At 42.4% G+C, this 20340-nt stretch overlaps 1 protein-coding gene across 14 annotated transcripts in view; it reads left to right on the forward strand.

Moving 5' to 3' along the window:
* Nucleotides 1–20340, forward strand: part of SLC8A1 (solute carrier family 8 member A1) — a 426549-nt gene that overhangs the window by 358445 nt on the left and 47764 nt on the right. For 13 of the 14 annotated variants that reach the window (XM_007445748.1, XM_007445756.1, XM_007445749.1 and 10 more), the window contains one exon: nt 17702–17977. In XM_007445748.1, coding sequence (XP_007445810.1) covers nt 17702–17977 — 276 coding nt within the window. Of the gene's footprint in view, nt 1–9159; nt 9165–17701; nt 17978–20340 lie in introns of all 14 variants that reach the window. The other variant, XM_007445761.1, reaches the window with a different exon arrangement.

Here is a 20340-nt window from a genome sequence, read left to right on the forward strand (position 1 = left end):
TTTTTTTTTTCTTTCGGTACGCGGGCCTCTCACTGCTGTGGCCTCTCCCGTTGCGGAGCACAGGCTCCGGACGCGCAGGCTCAGCGGCCATGGCTCACGGACCCAGCCACTCCTCAGCACGTGGGATCTTCCCGGACCGGGGCACGAACCCGCGTCCCCTGCATCGGCAGGTGGACCCTCATCCACTGCGCCACCAGGGAAGCCCAATCAGGTGCTTTAAGATGTGGCAGCCGATGTATTTCCAAGGGAAGCCAGCACTCACTGTGTGTCTGGTTTGAATTTCCCCCAGTGCCGCCATCTTTCTAGTGTCTCGGCTAGGGCAGAATGGAGGGTTGGCTTTAAGAAATTGTGGACCAGCTGGGCTACGAAGGAGGAACAGATGTTTCAGGGAAGAGGGCAAAGGTTAGCTGGGTAAAGAGAACCAGGATGCCAGTGCCAGTTCCACAGCCAGCACATTGTTGTTCTTTCCAGCAGCCTTGGGCGGTGGTGAGGTGAAGGACAGAGTGATGGCAAGCCTGGCTTTGGAGTAAGATGTGGATTTGTGTCCCAGACCTCCAAAAACTCCCTGGGTGACTCTAGGCAGATTCCTTCCCCTCTAAATCTCAGTCCCCTCTTGTGTAAAGTGGAGAAAACTGTTCCTCACTGATGGAGTTGCTATAAGGGTTGATCAAGGCAACACGTATTTTCACAAGGACTGTCTGTGCATTGGGATAGCACAGTTGGTTATTTGAGAGGCAAATTTCTTGGATATTCTACGATAAAATATAACCAAATTTTGTGGAAAGGCAGTCAATTCAGTTTAATTACTAAAAAGGCTAGGTGACTAAAAACACTGGTTGACCTTTTTGTTTTGTAGTATTACACATGCCATTTGATAGATAAGGAAAGTGAGATTCAGAAAAACAATGTGACTTGCCCAAGATGCCAAAGCTGGTAAATGTCAGCGCTGGGGTACATATCAGCCTGGGATTCTCTTCTGGGTGAAAAGTGCACTCAGTAGCTGTGCCTGAGTCCTGAGTACACACACACGTGCACACACGCACACACACACATAGAACACCTGTATACATACATACGCAGATGCACACAGACATGTATGTGTGTGTGCAAACACATGAACACACAGAGACACGCATACATAAACATATGTGTGCGTAAATGCAGATACACAAAACACAGGCACAGAGACAGGCACCTTATATGGCCTGTATCTTTATTCATTTGCATAACTGAGCTGCAGATTGAAATATGAAGGGTTTTTTTTCCCCTTAATATTTGTTAAATCTCCTTAAGCCCAGCTCATGTTTCCTTCAGGGAAGGCGCCAGTCAATTCTCTAAAGAACAGAGGGAAGGGTTTGTTTCCCTAGGTGCATCTACAGTCTTCTCCTGCCTAGTAACTGGTGACATTCTTTCAAGAACATCATCACACTGCCCTCTCTTTTACCTGATCATTTTAAGTATCCCGCATTAAGGCTTTTTCTCAAATTCTTTTACTTTTGACATCGATTTTGCATATCTGATATAATATCTGTTGAACTTCTCATAATGAAGGGACACTCAAAAGTGGCCCCAAAAAAACCTTTTTGTACTCTTGATTCTGTCTCTTATCAACTGCATAACTTGACAAAGTATTTAATCTTTCCGAATTTGAGTGTCACCATCAGTAAAATGAGAGGGTTGGACTAGGCGAGTTCTAAGAAACCAGCCAGTATAGAACTTTGGGAGCTCTGTGGATGTCTGCTGTAGTTGTACAGCAGCCCCGATGGCATCATGTTTCATGGACCACCCGATTCTGAGCAATGGAAAAAAAAATACACTCTGCCCACCTTCCTGGCTTGCTTATATTAAATATTCAGCACAATAGCAGCATGGAATTCACGTCTATTCTCCTAGAAGGAAAGGGATGAGAAGATAGTCTTCCACTGTAAAAAAAAGAAACGAAGTGAGAGGACGATTCGAATATTTCTAAGTTTCTTCCTGCTTGGTAATTGGAGCCCAGAAATCCCTGTGGAATCCTCCACAGAAAAAGGGCAGACATTCAACAGGAGGCCAGGATCTTAGACGTGACTGGCCTGTCCACCCTCACTACACTTCACAGTAGATTAAAATCAGAGACACCGACACCAGCTAAATAAACAGGTGGAGTGGGTGTGGTCTCCTGAGTCTACCATTCCAGTATGGAGACTAGCTCAGTTTGGGAGATGCTTCTGTCATCGGTCTTTCATCCATACATGTTATGTAGAGTAATAAGTGCTCTCAGATGAACTGAATGATTTAATAGCAAAAACTGTCACCTCAGTGGTGCCCATGAACAATAATTCACTTGACAATCCTGTTAACCTGAAGACTGATCCACTGCCCAATTCCTAAATAATAAATAATAAAAATGGTACCTCAAATGAATTTCAAGGGGTTGCCGTACCATCTGGTCTAAGCAGGAATCTTTCTAGGATCTATTATCAAACATCATTGCTATGGAGACACTCTCATTACTTAATGTGTAAACCCCTGGGTCATATGAAAATCCCATTTAAGCAGTTGAAAAAAAGTAATCCTGCTAGGTCAGGTTTGACACAGCCTTTGTGTGACTTTGAGAAAATCAGAAAAACAAAGAGGGAAGTGGGTGTTAGGGATTTGGGAGTTTTCATTTTGTCCTGTTTCTTGTGTGGCTATGAAGATTCTTAATTATCCTTTATGTAAAAATAGAAATTGACTGAGGTTCATGAAAAAAGCTGAGGTTTCCTGAGAAATGGTAGGTACGGTTAACTCTAAGGAAGTTGGTCCAAAACCTATGTATAAAATTTCAGCCCACTTTCTGCTTAAATAATGTTACCATTTATTGCTTGTCTACTATGTCAATGAAAATAATCAATAAACAATCTATAATAAAAATAGAAAAGAGTTTTATTTGAGCCAAACTGAAGACTGTAGCCTGCAAGACAGTTTCCCAGATTACTCTGAGAAACTGCTCCTGAGAACCATGTTTTTCAGCACAGTTTTATATCTCATCAGAACAAAGAACATTATACAAGTCAGGGATACATTTCTTCAAGGTTTCAAGAAAAAAAAAAACAACAGACCAGCATGTGCACAGCAAGTCAATATGGCCTTGGCACCTGGGAAGAGAGTCTTATCATCCAAGGAGGACTAGCATTGGAGTTCCAGGAAGGGAGGCATTTAAGTTTTATTTTTAACATGGACATTCTTTACTTCTGGTCAATGTGCCCTTTTCTTTAATAATTAAATCAGATATACAGTGTGTGTTTGATGGGCCACAAACAGGTTAGGGCACTGGAATGGATGACCTCTGTTTTTGGAACATGGAAATACTAAAGGGTCCTCTGAAGGACATTTCATTTTCAGCAATAAATGTCAACTTACTCTCAATGGCACTGCTATTTGAAATTTAGAGCTCTGGCTTTAATCAAATGAAATATCTGCCTTAGCGTACATATTATATAAACTGGGTAACTACACCAACTTGGCCAAAGCTCATTTAAGAGATCTAATGCTTAAGACACACTGTCTAATGGTCACGTTAAATTCAGTAGCTGTTCTTCCTTGCTTTGAATTAGATATCTGGAAAGTAAAGCTTCTTTAACTTTTTATCAGAGCCCCTATCAAAATTGCTCTCACTGGATTATAAATTAATCATAATTTTAATTTTTACCTTTAAAGTATAATATTTGAAAAGTATTTTTATCTTTCCTTAGAGTTAGAGTTATTATTCAGGATGTCACTTACTATAGTTAAAGAAAACATGATAGGGCTTCCCTTGTGGCGCAGTGGTTGAGAGTCCGCCTGCCGATGCAGGGGACACGGGTTCGTGCCCCGGTCTGGGAAGATCCCACATGCTGCGGAGCGGCTGGGCCCGTGAGCCATGGCCGCTGAGCCTGCGCGTCCGGAGCCTGTGCTCCGCAACGGGAGAGGCCACAACAGTGAGAGGCCTGCGTACCGCAACAAAAAAAAAAAAAAAAAAGGAGAAAACATGATAAATTCCTACTTTAGTTTAAAGAAAAGTAGTTTTGTTTTTTTCAGCAAATTAATTTTTTTCAGTGTTTTCTTATTTGCTTTGACCATCAGAAAGCTTAGTCAATTTTTTTTGTCCAAGTATTTAATATTCACTCAACTTACGTGTCTGAAAGTGTCCTTTATTTCTGCTTTCTTCAGATATTTTTTGGTCCTGTTTTATCTTAAAGTAGTTTAACTTTATTAATAGGTACAGATCTGCTCAAGTCCTCTTGGAAGTAGAAAGAGTCTAAATTAAAATACTTTTTTTAACAACAGCAAATCTGTCCTATTTACCACTATTTCTCTAGTACCCAGGACAGTGTTTGACAGTGATAAGAATTTGTTGAATAAAGAGTGAATGAATTTAGGTGGGAATCAATGTTTTCCAATCTACATGTAACTGGATTAAAAGCCTGTTTTCCCTATATCATACTGCCATGTCTGATCTAGAAAAAATCTATATAAACACATACATACTCTCATCCATACATATGCCATGTTTCAAAGAGATTCAGACACATTTAATTCATATATAATATACACAGAATATACAGATATACAAATGCATGTAATTGTACCCATATAATACATTTATTTTTGCGTATGCAAATTGGATATGCAAATCCGTATTTAAAATTGCATTTTCTGTCAGTTTCCTTAGTGGAATTTTAGTGGTTTTTGGCTGGTTATTATGATCCAAAATGAGAAAGAGGAAAAGCAGAGGGCATGAGTAACAAAGAGGATGACGGTAAGTTCCATAAAGAAACTATTTATGGCAGATATTCTAGGGCCGTATTGGTAGGTAGATAAAGCAAATCTAGGATATCTATCAACTTTAAGATGTCAGCGGTAGCAGAATAAAATGTTGAATCAGGTAGCTTCAACTCTTAGTTTCAGCAAGAGGCAGGCCAGCCACACAGCGGTGAGAGAACAAGAAGGCGGGAGAAGCAAGCAATTATTTTCTGGCCCCTGGATATGCTTTAGCTAATATTTCTGAAAAGAATACTGGCTTGTTGGGCTGTTTTTCTCTTAAATTGCTTATTACAGAATCTTGAGGAAAACACTGTACCAAAGGCTTGGGAATGATTCAGCGTTCTTATTTGTAAGCCTGGAGTCACATCTCTAATGTGGTTTGCAGGAGAGGCAGCAGCTCAGCTCTGCAAACAATGCGCCATCACTGGATCCAGTAGCTCTTTTGTTGGCTTCGGCTGCTGCGATGTGAATACAGTTTTAGTTGTTGCTTCCAAATCAATGCACGAGGTATTGAGGGGGGTTTCATCCAAGGCGGGAGCCTTTGTACACTGTTTCCAGTGGGGGAAACATTTCAGCTTAATCCAGCGAGGTGGAAGGAGGAGAAAACATAACCAATCCCCCCAAAACACACACACACACACACACGTGGAGGAGCCTTGTGAAAGTGACTTGCAGCATTAATTCTTGCTGTTAACAGCCTTCTGTCTTGATAAAAACCTTGTCATTCTGACTCCTGCAGTGAAAAGCCACTTGCCTGGACCAACAGGCTTTGACAAAACCCAACAGCCCGTGCCTCTCTCCTGCCTTGCCTGTGCCTGTTCACATCTGGCTGGGTGTTGTCTCTTCTGTCCTGAGAAAGCGGCTTAGACCAGAATCCTGGTGCAGACCTGAAAAGGAGCTTACTGATCAGCTAGTCCAACCTTGCTTTTTTTTAATAAATAAGAAGCTGAGACCAGAGAGGGAAAGAATTTCCTCCAAGGTCACACAGAGCCTGTTTCAGAATCCAGGGTACTTGCTACACCACATAGCACCGCTCTCATTATTCTTTCCAGGTTGGCATTTATGGAGCCAGCACCTTTGCCCTTATTCCATGCCTGTCCCCTGATGTCACCTAAGGACCTCTGGGTTTCTTGATGACGTGATGCTTCAGGATTAAGTGAAGCAAAGACCACAACTTTCTTGGGCCAACAGTTTAGCAGCATTCAAAGAAGTGAATGGCTCTGTTCTTGATGAATAGTTGTTTTGTGTTCACACCAGCCTCACACGGCAACCCTGTGCAGTAGGTATTCAGGAGCCTGTTTACGAGATGGGGAAACAGAAGTTGGGATTCACACTTGGACCCATAGGTTCTGGTTCCAAGGTTGGTACTCTTTCCATCTTGTCACACTTGTGCATCCCAGAATCTAATGCCCGTAGGCCACAAGCTTATTACTTTTATTCCTCGTACTTTGCTCTTGCCTCAGGGCTTGTGCATAAGTTTTTTCCCCTGCATGGAAGGCTTTCCCTCCATGTCCAGATGTTCTCAGCATTAAGGTCTCAGCTCACGGGTCACCACCTCAGAGGACTTTCTGTACAACCCAGTCACTCTTTATTATACTATCTAACTTCAGTGTCTTCAGAGCCCAGATCAACATCTGAAATGATGTTTGTTCATTCGTTTTACTTGATTACTATCAATCTCTCCTTACCAGAATGGACATTTTATGGGGTCTTATTTGTCTGCAGTTTCAATGCCTAGAACTGTACCTGACATGTAAATGATGAATAAATATTCACTGCAGATACGAATGGTACAAATAAAGTTACTCTTTTAACCACTGCATTCCCTTTGAAGAAGAGGTTTATTGGTTATTTTACTAGGGATATTGGTTCAGGTTAGAGGTTCAGCCTAGGCTTATGGGACAAAACAGTGACCTGAAATACTTTTAGAGATCAGACCTATAGACGTAACAGCATTTTCTCCATGCCTTAACCAAATAATGAAAATAGGCCACAGACATTGATAATGAGAGGGGAAGGGATATTTTAAAGATGCTTTATATTAAAGAAAAGCATCAAACAGCTCCATTACAGGACTTTGTTTTTTTACGAGAGATGAAAAATCCACTGACGAACAGACAAATCTGATTGTCAACACCCACCTTAGCCAGCCTACCCTTTAAAGGAAGTGTTCACGTGCAGTCAGGGAACAGGATGTTCCATCTGAATTCCACAAAGGAGCTAATCCTCTTGTCCAAAACCGATTTCACTACATAGAAGATTCTCACTTCTCTTAAAAAAAGCCTTGGGCTTCCCTGGTGGCGCAGTGGTTGAGAGTCCGCCTGCTGATGCAGGGGACACGGGTTCGTGGCCCGGTCTGGGAAGATCCCACATGCCGCGGAGCGGCTGGGCCCGTGAGCCATGGCCGCTGAGCCTGCGCGTCCGGAGCCTGTGCTCCGCAACGGGAGAGGCCACAACGGTGAGAGGCCCACGTACCGCAAAAAAAAAAAAAAAAAAAAGTCTCATTTATCTTTTCAACAGCACCAAAGAGAAGGGTAGTTGAGGTTAGCCTTTGTTTCCAGGAGATGAATCTGTGAGGTGCCCAAGAACATGGAAATCATCAAAGCCTCTTTGCTGTCAGTGCAGAGCCCTGTTTACTGGCATCTCAATGAAAATCACAACAGAGAGAAGGGACCAGGGACGAGCAGATGAGGTGCACCCTGAATGATTGCAGTCATTTTGTATTGTGCAAACCAAGGCCATGATGAAATTTCTAGATACCCCACTTTCATTACCAGTTTGCTGGCAGATCAACTCACAAACCCCGTGATCAGAAGAAAGTCCCTTCAAGTGGTCCTGAGACCAGGAAAGCAGTCACAAAGCAGGGGAGTTGTCTTTGCCCAAGAGCTATCTAGAGTCCATTCCACTCCATATCTAGAGTTCTCTATGCAGAGAGATTGATGTTTGCCACAGTATGAAGAAAATCCCACTTCCCCCCAGGGCTGATATAAACCACTAGTAGAGGATTTTCCCAAAGAGTAAAAGAAAACCAGACTCTTTAGGAAGAAGAAAGGAGGTAGGGCCATCCATTCATTCCCTGAAAGAGCATTCAGTATTTTCTACACGGTAGCGTATGCAGGGGTTTATTTTAAGGAGGTAGGTTATTTCCCAATTACACTTTTCATAAAGTAATGTCAGATGAGCTTAGATTTTTATCAGATTGGATTGTTGCTGGACAAATCACAGAGATTTTTTTCTCTAGGAAAAATGGGTCAAGTAATTGCAGTAAAGTGAAAGAGTTTAAATCTCATAAGCAAGTCACTTAAACTGTGAGCCTTCGTTTCTTCATCTTTAAAATGGAGAAAATAATACCTACTTTACCAGATTGCTGGGAGATTAAGTGGAATGTGTGTATTGACCTATATGCATGAAGGTAGTTAGGCACTTAGTAAGTGAATCTGAATTTATAGTTTAATCGCAGCAGCATATTAAGAATCTAGATCGTCTTTGTGCTCCTCTGCATGTGGGGCAACCTTTGATACACATCTACCGTTTATATAAATTTCAACATTTTCCTAGGACATAATGTTGATTTTTGTTGTTGTTGTTGACAATTACAGGGTTATTGCTGCCCAAACAGTTCCTCCAAAGCTCAGCTTCCCACACTCCAGGAGGCTAATTCAGACACAGCTGCTGGTATTTACAAAGAGTTATCAGAGCCCTCGGTCCAGTCTTGGAATCTAGTGTGCCCACATACTACCCACTTTAACTAAACCATCTAAACTAGCAGGAGGCCTCTACACTGGCTGAGTATCACTTCTACTTTTTGGAGGTTTATTTCTTAGGTGCTCCAGTCTGCAGGCAAGATGCTCCTTTATTGCAAGAGCCTGAAATTCTGTCAATCCTACAATCAATAAAGGGTGAGAGGACCCTCTGAATTTCAAGACTCAGCCTGACTTGGAGTGATTTTGCAAAAATAAAGCTTGGGGCAAAAACCACATGTGACCAATTCTGTCAGCCCACAGTCATTTAGGAGCCCTCAGCTCACATAGAGGAATTCTTTAAAAAGAAAGAGGCTAAGCAATCGAGTTTCAGCTTTAAACTGATTCATTTGGCTAATAATCAAACTTGCATGGAGCTAAAACTCTTTAGTGGATCCGTTTTTCATTTTGACAGTGGCTACATTTGCTGAGAAATATTTCTGTCACGTTAGATATTTCCTGTGCTGTGTTAACCATCCTAACAAGGTCCATAATGACCTAAACTATTAAGCATTCTGTTCTTTGTGGAAAATTTCACCCAGGGGTTCATTTGTTTCCAACAGGGTTGAAAGTTATGCACAGAGAGTGAGCTGCCTTCAAGTGTCCCTTTCAGGATTGTCACATATCACCTTTCCTTAACTGCCCAAGTATGGAGTGAAAGTAGCACTGGCCCTGTGGGGCAGAGTGACCCATAGCTATGTCTGGCTTGGAAGTAGATGGTGGGGATGATTAACAGGGCCTATATAGGTGTCCTCTCCCTCTAAGAACAGGCCAGAAGTTCAAGTCACAAAGCTACAGCAGTCTTGAACTCATATTTCTTACAACATGATGTTGATATCCAATGCATCTCTCCAAGGAAATAGAATGAAAACTAGAGATCAGTCAAGTCTCTAGAATAAAGGACATACTCCTAGCTGTGGGTGTCTAGGCACAGTGGATTTTAGGCGTGGGGTCTCCACACTAATTCTGATCCCCACGACTTAGTAAAGACGGGCCTCTTGATATATGACCAGGCTTGCTCTCAGGCCTGTCTCTCAGGCCTGTCTCTAGTCTCACTGCCCTCATCCCCTGCAGCCAATTGGCTGCAGGGGATGAGGGCAGTGAGACTAGAGACCATCAGAAGGGCCCACAGCCCGCCACCCCCAAGGATAACTAGCCACACCAAGAGACTTTGTCATAATCCAAATACATTTTAAAGAAGGCTTCAAGAATGACACTTCTTAGAAAGAGCTGGTATGCTATCAAGGTTCGAGTTTTCTCATGACAAAGTTTTACATGGACTGACAAGACAGTAAGTAATCACTTCTTTTAATCACTTCCTATTAAGGATAGGTAAAAGGTTGTACAATTGTGTCCCCCAAAATCAATTACTCTAGTGTGGAAAATGGAAGACATGACCTAGAAATGTCTTTGGAAGAGTGGATTGTTGGTGTTGGTTTACTCGTATGACAATGTGTGATGTCAGCCCAACGTGTTCATTAACAAAAGTGCCCAGAATGAGGATGGCGAAAGACCTTCCCCGGTGCAGGCAAATAAGCGCCTCTTGGAGTTGCATTCAGCTCCACGCACTGCATTCTAAAAAAAAAAGGCTGTGTACATGTCAGTCCCAAACTCCCAATCTATCCCTTCCCCCTACCCTTCCACATACATGCTGCTCTATTTAAAACAGGTAACCATCAAGGACCTACTGCATAACACAGGGAACACTGCTCAGTATTCTGTAATAAGCTAAATGGGAAAAGAATTTGAAAAAGAATAGATACATGTATGTGTATAACTGAATCACTTTGCTGTACACCTGGAACTAACACAACATTGTTTATCAACTAGACTCCAATAGAAAATAAAAATTAAAAAAAGAAGAAGACTGCTCAGAGGAGCATGGCCAGACTGAACTTGGAGCGAGGACTGAGGGTGAAATGAGAGGAGCCAGCATCAAGTACCTGAAGGAATGTCATGTGGAACACGATTAAACTTACTCCACATGACTTAAGGAACGGGACCCGGACAAATGAATGGACCTACCAGCCCAAGCTGACAGCCAGAGCTGTTAAACTGTGCATTGTGAGACTATGAACTCCCTAAAAGCTGAGACTCTCAAGTGTGGCATGGGTGACTATTTGGCAAAGAGATTTTAAAGAAATTCACATTAAACAGGGAGCTGACATGGGCAGGTTCCGAAACCCTTCCAGTGCTTTAAGTTCAGGTATTTTTCTAATCCCCACACGTTTCATTTGATAGAAGCAGATGTCTGTATTCTTTCCCTGTGCTTTGGCAACTCATAGATCGAGAAATTTGAGTGAATTGTGTTTTGAGATCTCTGTTGTTAAGGAATTATCTTGCGATACACTTGGAAGAAAAGTTGCTGACATCTTCTACTTTGCATCAGAGAATAAGTATTTGGCCAAAAAGTTAGCTCGGGTTTTTCTGTGAAGGTGAACAAAAATTCACCAGTTGAATCAGTTCTCAGTTTGTTCTCTTAAAATTAGAAGGGGTAAATTAGCTGATTGCTAAAGTTTCTTTCATTTAAAGTATTTAGTAATTTTGTAAGAACCTTTGAATAAGAGAATTGGAAATATAAAACAGAAGAGTAGAACTTGATTTATAATTATTGTATATCGGGTTGCAAAAAAAAAAAAAAAAGTGATAGCTATGGAAGAGAAAGCCCATTCAGTAACAAATTAACTTGTTAATCTGTTTGAAGAGAACAGATCTTTGTGCTCCGAAACTAAAGAGAAACAAAATCAAATCAACCACACGGGAAAAAAGGAATAAAATTTCAGAAAGAAATTATGCCCAAAACAATGTCTACAGAATGAAGAAAACCACTGTAGTGATCTACCTTCATGGTTATTGATTTGTATATTACATGAGGCTGCTGAGTAACGCTTATTGGGCTTAGATCACATGGAAGGCAGTGTGGTTGCCCACAAACATCATCCTAAATCCATCGTGTCATATACTCCCAGAAAGCATCCTGATCCTTCTCATTATTCTCACAGTTGGAGGATAGTCTTGCAAAATAAACATGGACTAATTATAAATAAATGAATATCTAGAAGGAATTGAAAGTCAGTTTCTCAGATTAACAAGACTCTCTAAACTGCTTTCCGTTACAGAGTTGTGATAATTTAGGCCAGTTTCCCAAATTCTAGAGTGAAGAGCTAGATGCAAACCAGGATGTTTGATTCAAATGGTTGGCCTTTGACGACTGGAAATGAAAATAACTTGCCACACTCTAGAGATTCAAAATCAGCCATAACCATGATGCTCTGCCTTACTGTATTGTCTTGTCCCCTGGGTTTAGTTGGTCCCCAGGAACTCGAGAAAGAGCATATGGCTGACTGCCAAAAACATATCATAGCTAGAAAATAAATTAGAAGACAAACATTACTGATGCTGCAACATCATTTTTACAGTCCTACAAAAAGGCAACATTGCATTTCTATAGCATGGGGCATCAGAAGAATTCTCAGGTTCAAACTTTGAATCAGTGTGTGACGATCGATGCTGTCGTCCTCAACTTGCTTCAACAAGACATCATGGGAAGTAAAATGTTCCCTGGGCTGTTAGATCAAATCCCAACTCAGCCACTTACTGACTGTGTCATTATTTTAGAAAGTCACTTAACATCTCTGAACTTCATCTGTACGATGGGATTAATGATGTGGTTATTGTAGGGATTAAATAAGATCAGGTATGTGAAAAAAGTTAGCTCGGTGTCTGACATTTAGTAGACACCCCATCATGTTCTCTCCCTCTGTTCCTTTCTTCCTTTTTTCTTCTTAAAACCAAGCAGCTCGGGGAAGCTGTAATGATAACGGCTCATTCAAACAGAATATAGATTCTGTGCAATCAAGATACTCAGATCATATTGATTTACTGCCTTTCTTCTGACAAATAACAGTGATGGAATAGGGCACATCTGTCTGTAAAGGGGTTTGCAGTTTTACAAAGGACTTGGACATTTCCACTCCTGGTCCTTAAAATAGCTCTGTGATGTGGGATTTAGGAAACTCTTCCGATGAAGAATTGAGGCCCAGGAAGGTCAAGTGTCTTGCCCCCAAACAAGCTATTAGAACCAGAAATTGACTTAAGTCTTCAGACCCAAATGTCCATTACACCCCAGCAGCCTCTATTTCTAGTTCTTAAAGTTCTCCCTGAGGCCAAACCCTGAGCATCTCTACAAATTAACACCTGGTTTACTTTGGCTGCTGTGTACTCTGCAGGTGCCAAGCCCAGGGATTGCCTTTCTTGATCAATTAATTGTGCTGACAATGCCCTTGTTCTCATGCTCCAGAGCAGGGCCAGGGCAAGTATCATTATATCAGTAGTTGAAGGGATGCTCTGTCCACTCTCTGTGATGTTAATGATTAGACTACTTTTGTAGTTATATTTAGGAAGTCCAGTATGAATCAAGGAAACCATTTAAAAAGCCATGGGAGGGATTAATCAAATACAGCTTGTTTGTTATCTTCCCATTACTGAAATCCATAAAGCTGAAAAGAAGGATTCTGGGATAAGAGGATCCTTTGTTTGGGATCCTATAAAAGGAAACCCACCAACCTGCCTGGTTCTTTGCTAATACAGAAGAGAGACTCGAAAGAATTACACAGCATCCAGTAACCCTGAGCTGGCAAACATACCAGCAAATTACTCTCATCTCTACCATCACATAAAAGATGCTCCAGGTGTGTGTGTGTGTGTGTGTGTGTGTGTGTGTGTGTGTGTTTAATGCTCCACTGCTCTTTTCAAGGAGCACACTTTGAAGTATAGCCCAGGTGGTGATGAGTGAACATAATATTTCTTTCACCTTCTCCAAGACAAGGTAATTGTGCATCATACTTGGCAGTCAGGGGTCATTTTTAATATTTAAATAACATCTGAGTCGGAGACTAAAATTTATAAAGAGCAGTGAGACTCCAGGAAAAAGATGGGAAGCCACTCTTACTTTCAAATGCAATAAAACAGATGGGCCTCCCAGTCCAGACTTAAGCATTAAGATGTTTAATATTCCTTATAATGTTGGAAGCCTACAGAAGGAAATTCTCCCTCCCTCTCTCTCTCTTGCATGCATACACACACACACACACACACACACACACACACACACTTTGCATTGTACACTTACAAGTCATAAAGTTAATTCCAGAGGGCAATATTAGATTTTGTTTTTAAAAACCGAGAATGTCATCTTAGGACCCAGCATCTTGACCAAGTAATTAAATAATGATGGGGAAACACAGTAACAATCCTAAGTGGAGGAAAATAATGATAACTACCATGATAATCATTACCTTGAAATATCCTCAAACACTTTGCAGAAATGATCTAATTATTCCCTTGCACATCCCTCATGGGAAAGGGGTTATTATTTCCATCTTGAAGACAAATACAACATCTACTCTCAATTTATGTGTCATTTCTTCTCAGAAGCTTCATTATTTGTTTTCTTGTTCGTCTCCACAGTATGAGACTTAGACACCCCAAATTAAGTAATTTTTGTAGAGTTAGAGGCAGATTTAATCAATCTATGAACGATTGATTAAAATCTAGTGTTTTCCAAACTGTTTTAATCATACCCCCTATGAAATGATAAAATATTTACAAATATAGATATTTTGAAGGATCGGATACAAAATAAATATAACTAGAAAGTAGTGCTTTTTCTGAGCTTTCCTGGGGTACATGCAGTCCCGCCTTTGGATTGGGAGGCAGGGAGAAAAGGAGGTAGAGAAATCATTAGCATGGTCCCCTTCTTCCTACCCCCCTCAAATAAGGACTGACAATTGCAGCTCTCACAGTGAGTTCCACCTGGAGCTCAAGTGGAGGGCAAAAGGGAAACGGGAAGAAAGGTGAAAGAAGTGAAACTGAGAGTCAAATCCATTTCACCTGCCCTCACTAATCAAGGCCATTTTGAGACTTGCAGGTCCTCCAAGTAGCTTAAACAATAAGATGTTGGCCCACGTTGTTTTAGGGACTTGGAGTCAGCTGTGTCTAGTTGGAACTGAGCTGGTTAAGACTGGGTGGGACCGCTGACCCTCCAACTGGGCATGCGTGGATGCTAGCTCAGCGACATTTTGAACGTGCTTAGGTACGCCTGCGCAGAACCAAGGTTACCGCACCTTTTTCCAATCGCCTTTCCCCATGCTCCCCGCACCCCAGACCACTCTACTTCTTTATTCGTCATCCCATAAATACCCGGAACCCTCTCCTTTCATAGAAGGAGCTTTGAGGTTTGTTCTCCTGTCTCCTCACTTGGCTGCCTTGGGGAAAAACCCTCTCAGCGTTTTGGCTTGCTGTGCTTGGGGCAAAACGAACCTGGTTCAGTAACAGAAGGAAAAAAGAAGAAATGGAAGGGAACAAGAAAGGAGTAAGTAATAGAAACACTGAGCGGCTGTTCCTATATGTCAGTGCTATGACATAGGATGCTACCAAAGGGGCTGTACTAATTTGCTAGGGTTGCCATAGCAAAACACCCCAGACTGGGTAGCTTAAACAATAGAAATGCGTATTCTCAGTTCTGGAGGATAAAAGTCCAAGATCATGGTTTTGGCAGGTTCGGCTTCTCCCAAGGCCTCTTTCCTTGACTCAGGGGAAGGAAGGGCCACCTTCTTGCTGTGTCCTCACGTGGTCTTTCCTCCATGTGCATGTGTCCCTGCTATCTCTCTGTGTCCCAATTCCCCCTTATAAGGACATCAGTCAGATTGGATAAAGGGCCACCCTAACAGCCCCGTTTTCATTTAAGCATCTTTTTGAAGGCCCTATCTCCAAATACAGTCACATTCTTTGACTGGGGGTCGGGCTTCAACATGTGAATTTGGAGGAGATACAATTCAGTCCATAACATGTGCTTTTACTTAAAAGTATCTTCTACTTTCAGGCACGGATGATATTAGAAATATGTAATAACCATACAGCGTGAGCACTGTAGGAAATGGTTGCTGATACACTGAGGCACACTAAAAGTTTTCGAGAGTTTATTTGAGCAAACGTGGATTCACATCAGGCAGAACCAAACCAAAAGTGTTTAGGGGCACTCTGCTGTTAGGAGTTGGGAACAGTCTCTTATAGAGCAGACTCAGAAGTGAAGCAAGGAAACTGAGTGGCTCTAGCTTAAGCAGTTGCCTTACTTAGGAAAGCCTAGGTGGGCTGTTTGTGAATGTTGGTTCCTCGGTTTCATTTTCTCAGATACAAATGTATTTATAGGAATTGACTCTGGCTGAAGTTTCGGCTTGCTTACATTCATTACTAAGGCATTAGAGCCACTCCAGTCTAATGGCCTCCTTGGTCAATTACTTTAACGTGGTCAACCAGGCTCTTTCGCTCTAGTGTGTCACTCACTTTTCCATCAGCTGACCTGAGTCAAGTCCTCTACCTAGTTCGTTTCCAAAGGTGATTCCATCCATCTGCTGAGGGCTTCTGCCCGAGAGCTTATTGGAGACCTTCCAGAGCCTCAAAGATGAGGCTACTTTCTCTGCAGATCCCCAAAGTTTATGTGCATAATAATTCTGACCGTGCACTCATTGAAGAGCGAACCATTGCCTCTTCTTTCGTCCTGTAAGATGACAAGTTACAAATCCAGACACTCCTTGTGTTTTGTGAGAGGCACTTTTCCCTCAAAGCTCCTCGGATTTAAGAGGGTTTCCCAGTTATGTGCTGCTCCAGAGGGCCTCACCAAGGAGTGTCTCATGAAGAGTATGCACGTTTGCCCCATGCTGGCAATCTAAGATTGGGCATACAGCTGGGAAGTGTGACAGCCTCACCTGCTGCCAGCTGCATTGGTTGGAGGAAGTGGATCCCTGGTGACAAGGTTCGGGGAGGTGGTAGTGGTGAAACAAAGTCTCAAGGAGAAGTTCTTTCCAAAATGGCTACAAGACACGTAAATATATACTAGCCACCACTTCAAGAAGAGGTGACATTCAGTGGCTCAATTTTAAAATATGTGAATGGGGATTATATCACATTGTAAACGAAGTTTCCGTTTTAGAATACTATTAATTTCCTGGCTCCTTTAAGTAGTAAGCTTTGTGAATTTACTTGGCAACATTGTTACATGTGTGTGTGTTATGCAATTAAGTAGTTACATATGTGTATTATGTAATTAAGTAGTTACATAAAGTCAGTAGAAATTCATACATGCATGCACATGCTGGAGATTAGACCAAACACTAAGGACACAAAAATGAACAAACTCCTGCCCTTGACAGACTCCTGGTCAAATAGAGAAGGAAAGTGAACGGGCACAATCTAGAGACTGGTTCTCAAATTGAGCATATGCATGAGAATCACCTGGAAGCCTTGTTCAAGCACCTCCCACCTCACCCCCACTCCCCTAGTTTCTGATGCAGCGGGGCCAGAAATTTGCATTTCTAAAAAATTCCTTTGTGCTGCCGCTGTTCAGGGACCACAGTGATCCAGTGTTAGCAGTGTTGGGTGGGGCGCTATGGAAGCCCCAAGAAGTTCCCAGAAGGCTGGAGGGCAAGGGGTGGGAGGGTGGTGGTCAGGGGAAGTTTCACAGGGGCAGTGATTTTTTGTTTTTTTAAAGGATAAGGAGGGAGGGATTAGGATATGCCAAGCACGTTTAGTTCTAAAGGACAAAAGTAGGAGAAAGTACATTACATACAGTTTTTTAGAAAATGCAAATAATTCCATTTGGCTGGGATGAAGTTTGAGTTTGAACTAGTTGCAGGAGATGAAGCTGGAGGGGTATGCAGGGCGCAGAGGGCCCTGTTAGAACATGGTCCTATACAGGATCATATGGCCATGAATCCCCAGAGCTAGACTCCAAGCTGGAAGGAAAGAATCCTGGTAGAAGAACTGTCAGTCGTCTTTCATTAAAGGAGGCTTCTTTCCAAGCCTGGCACACGACTTCCCTGCCTTTGGGGAGAAATCCTTTTCATTTCTATGAAATGACAATACTCCCGGGAGGTGACGTGGTAGAAAGTATGTGTTGATTGCATGTAACCGGAACTGGTTGGGGCTTAAGGTTTTGCTGTTGATCCGTGAACCACAGCGAGGGGGCATGTCAGTACCTTAATAATGATTTGGTTGATTATGATCGACTCTTGGAAAACCCAAAGCTTCACCCACCTCTCAAGGGAGGGCCAACAGGCCCAGGAAGGAGAAAGTGGGAGAGAGGAAAACCCTGATAGCACAGATTTTGATGAAATATTTCTTCATTCCTTTCTCTCTAGGGGAAGATGATGATGATGATGAATGTGGGGACGAGAAGCTGCCCTCCTGCTTCGATTACGTGATGCACTTTCTGACTGTGTTCTGGAAGGTTCTCTTCGCCTTCGTCCCCCCTACAGAATACTGGAACGGCTGGGCGTGTTTCATCGTCTCCATCCTCATGATTGGCCTACTGACGGCTTTCATCGGAGACCTGGCTTCCCACTTTGGCTGCACCATCGGCCTGAAGGATTCCGTGACCGCGGTCGTGTTCGTCGCGCTTGGAACCTCAGTGCCAGGTAATGAATACATACATCCCTGTGTGATTCCCCCAGGAGTGGAAGCCCATTTGCTTTCTTGAACCCTTTGTTCCTACAATTTCAAGTGCCGTGCTAACAAACCAGGCCTATGAAAGACAGAAGCCCAGAGCTGTGCATAATGTCACTGCCAGAACATTGTCATGGCATTTCTCAAGGTTAGAAATCTGGTCAGTATCATCATGACAGTATAGCATTCCCAGAGGGCCTGCCTGCACGGAGAGAGCAGATTGATTTGATGGCCAGATTGATAGGTCAGCTTCCCATTACAATTAGAACTTTCAAAAGCACAACTGCGGAATTATCTTCAAGAACAAAATCTCTGTCTTCTATGTATTTAGTCAAGTTTGGATGAGGCGCTGTATTTGTTGAGTAACTAAGATAAATACTTAAGACCTGATGATTCTCTTGACCCAGATATTAATGGGAGTAAATAAAAAGCAGACATGGATCAGAACAGGAAAAAGTTACCCAGAGCAAAATGAGCAGGCCAGGTGGACATCCCTTCATGCATTCCCGCTAAGCTGAATTTTTCTTCCAGCCTGCAACTGTAGCTCATTATGTGTACTCGCTCTTCTGAGTAAGATCTCATCCTCCTGAACATAACATTGAGAGCAGTAATTTTCAAACTTTGATGGGCATCAAAATTACCTGGGAGTTTGTTTTTAAAAATGCAAATGCCTGAGACCCACAGCCAACCTATGGAATCAGAAGGTCTAAAGAAGGGCCCAGAAGTGTGTGTTGAGCTCACAGGTGATTCTGATACACATCAGAGCTTATTGTAACTGAAGTTCTGGACCCACTTCCCATCACTAGCTGACATCTTGACAGATGTGTAGTCTCAACTTAGAGCAACAAGACTTGCATCTCTACCAACAGAAGGTCAGTGACAAGGGTTGCAGTGGGCTTGGGAAAAGGCAGGAATTGAGGGGAAATACAGCCCTGCGGATGGTGCCATTCCCCTCCCACTGTCCGACTTTGCCACAGCCTTAATGAAAATGCTGTGACTTCTACTAACACTGGCCATAGTTGGCAACCTGGCTTTTGAGTCTGAAAGCAAGCACAGTTGAAACCATGTGTCTCTTGACTGAAATCACTGGCTATTCTTCTCAGATATTCATTATCTCAGTGACTGTGGATAGATTACTTCTCTGAGCCTCGGTTTCTTCATTTATGAAATAGGGACAACCGTATTAACTTGCAGAATCAGGGTAAGGATTGGAGAAAACGCCTATAAAATTATATAGCTAGGAAAGCATCTGGGACATGGAATTCAATAAAAGAGCAGCGCTTGTGATTATGGTGTTGAATGGCCAAGGAGGATCTGATGAGTGTGAATTTGGACGCCTCACCCTTGAGAACAAAGGATGGATGAAGGGTCCAGATTTATCCTGGTGAGCCGTGGCACATGGTGTATTACAACTGATCGACTGTTTAGGAGTCCTGATCATGCTGGGCCCAGCACGGTTTTGGGGGTCCAGCTGAGTTATGGAGGAGCTGAGGGGTGTCGAGAGTGTTCTCCCTCCCCGCCTTAGTGAGCAGGGCTGTGCAGAGTCTTCCGGTTGACTGCTGATCAACCGGGGTTGATTGATCCCCCCTCAACCCCAGCTGTGTTCCAACAGGTCTATATTTGGTCTTTATTTTTAACTTTTTCCAAAAATGATCAGAAATGTAGCAAGCAAGAGGAAAAACTTAAAGTATTCATATTAAGTTGCTTTGTTTAGAGAACATGTATACAACCACAGGAACTAAGCATCATCGTTAGCCATGGCTCTGTCAGAGGTTACTGTAGGAAAATGTCTGGGGGAGCCTTCTTTCCTTAAGGCTTAAATCACTGTCAAGCGGTGCCCAAGTTAGTACACACTCTCAGCCATGGGTTTAACCCTTGAGGAGAATGTGTGCAAATTATGGTAATGAAGGCAAACTTAGGTCTCACGACAGTTATCCAAAATTAGCCTGCCTTTCTGAAAAGTCAGCAGTTGATTCTACCGAATGCATCTCTTGCTTTAAAAGGGATTTTAAAAATGTTTTCCCTACATGAAATCCTTGGGCCCTCTTTTTCTAACTCGTCATAGCAGTATCTCAAAACTGGCTCCTTTTTCTGTACACCAATCTGCCAAAATGGCTCTGTATCTCTTGTATTAATGAACTCTTTTGAACAGTATGAAAGCCGTATGGTTAAAAACTTTTCTGTAACATGAAATGTGGATTACAGTGAACCTAGTGCTCGGAGTCATTTGTTCTGCCATTTGAAAGCAGCTCAGAACCCAGGTAGGGGTATCAAGAGGTAAGAAAGCCTGTGGGGTAATACAGCAAGTCATTAGTTGTCAAAATGGTTTCCCTAC

This window comes from Lipotes vexillifer, unplaced genomic scaffold (genome assembly GCF_000442215.2).
Source record: "Lipotes vexillifer unplaced genomic scaffold, Lipotes_vexillifer_v1.1 scaffold278, whole genome shotgun sequence".
NCBI lineage: Eukaryota > Metazoa > Chordata > Mammalia > Artiodactyla > Lipotidae > Lipotes > Lipotes vexillifer.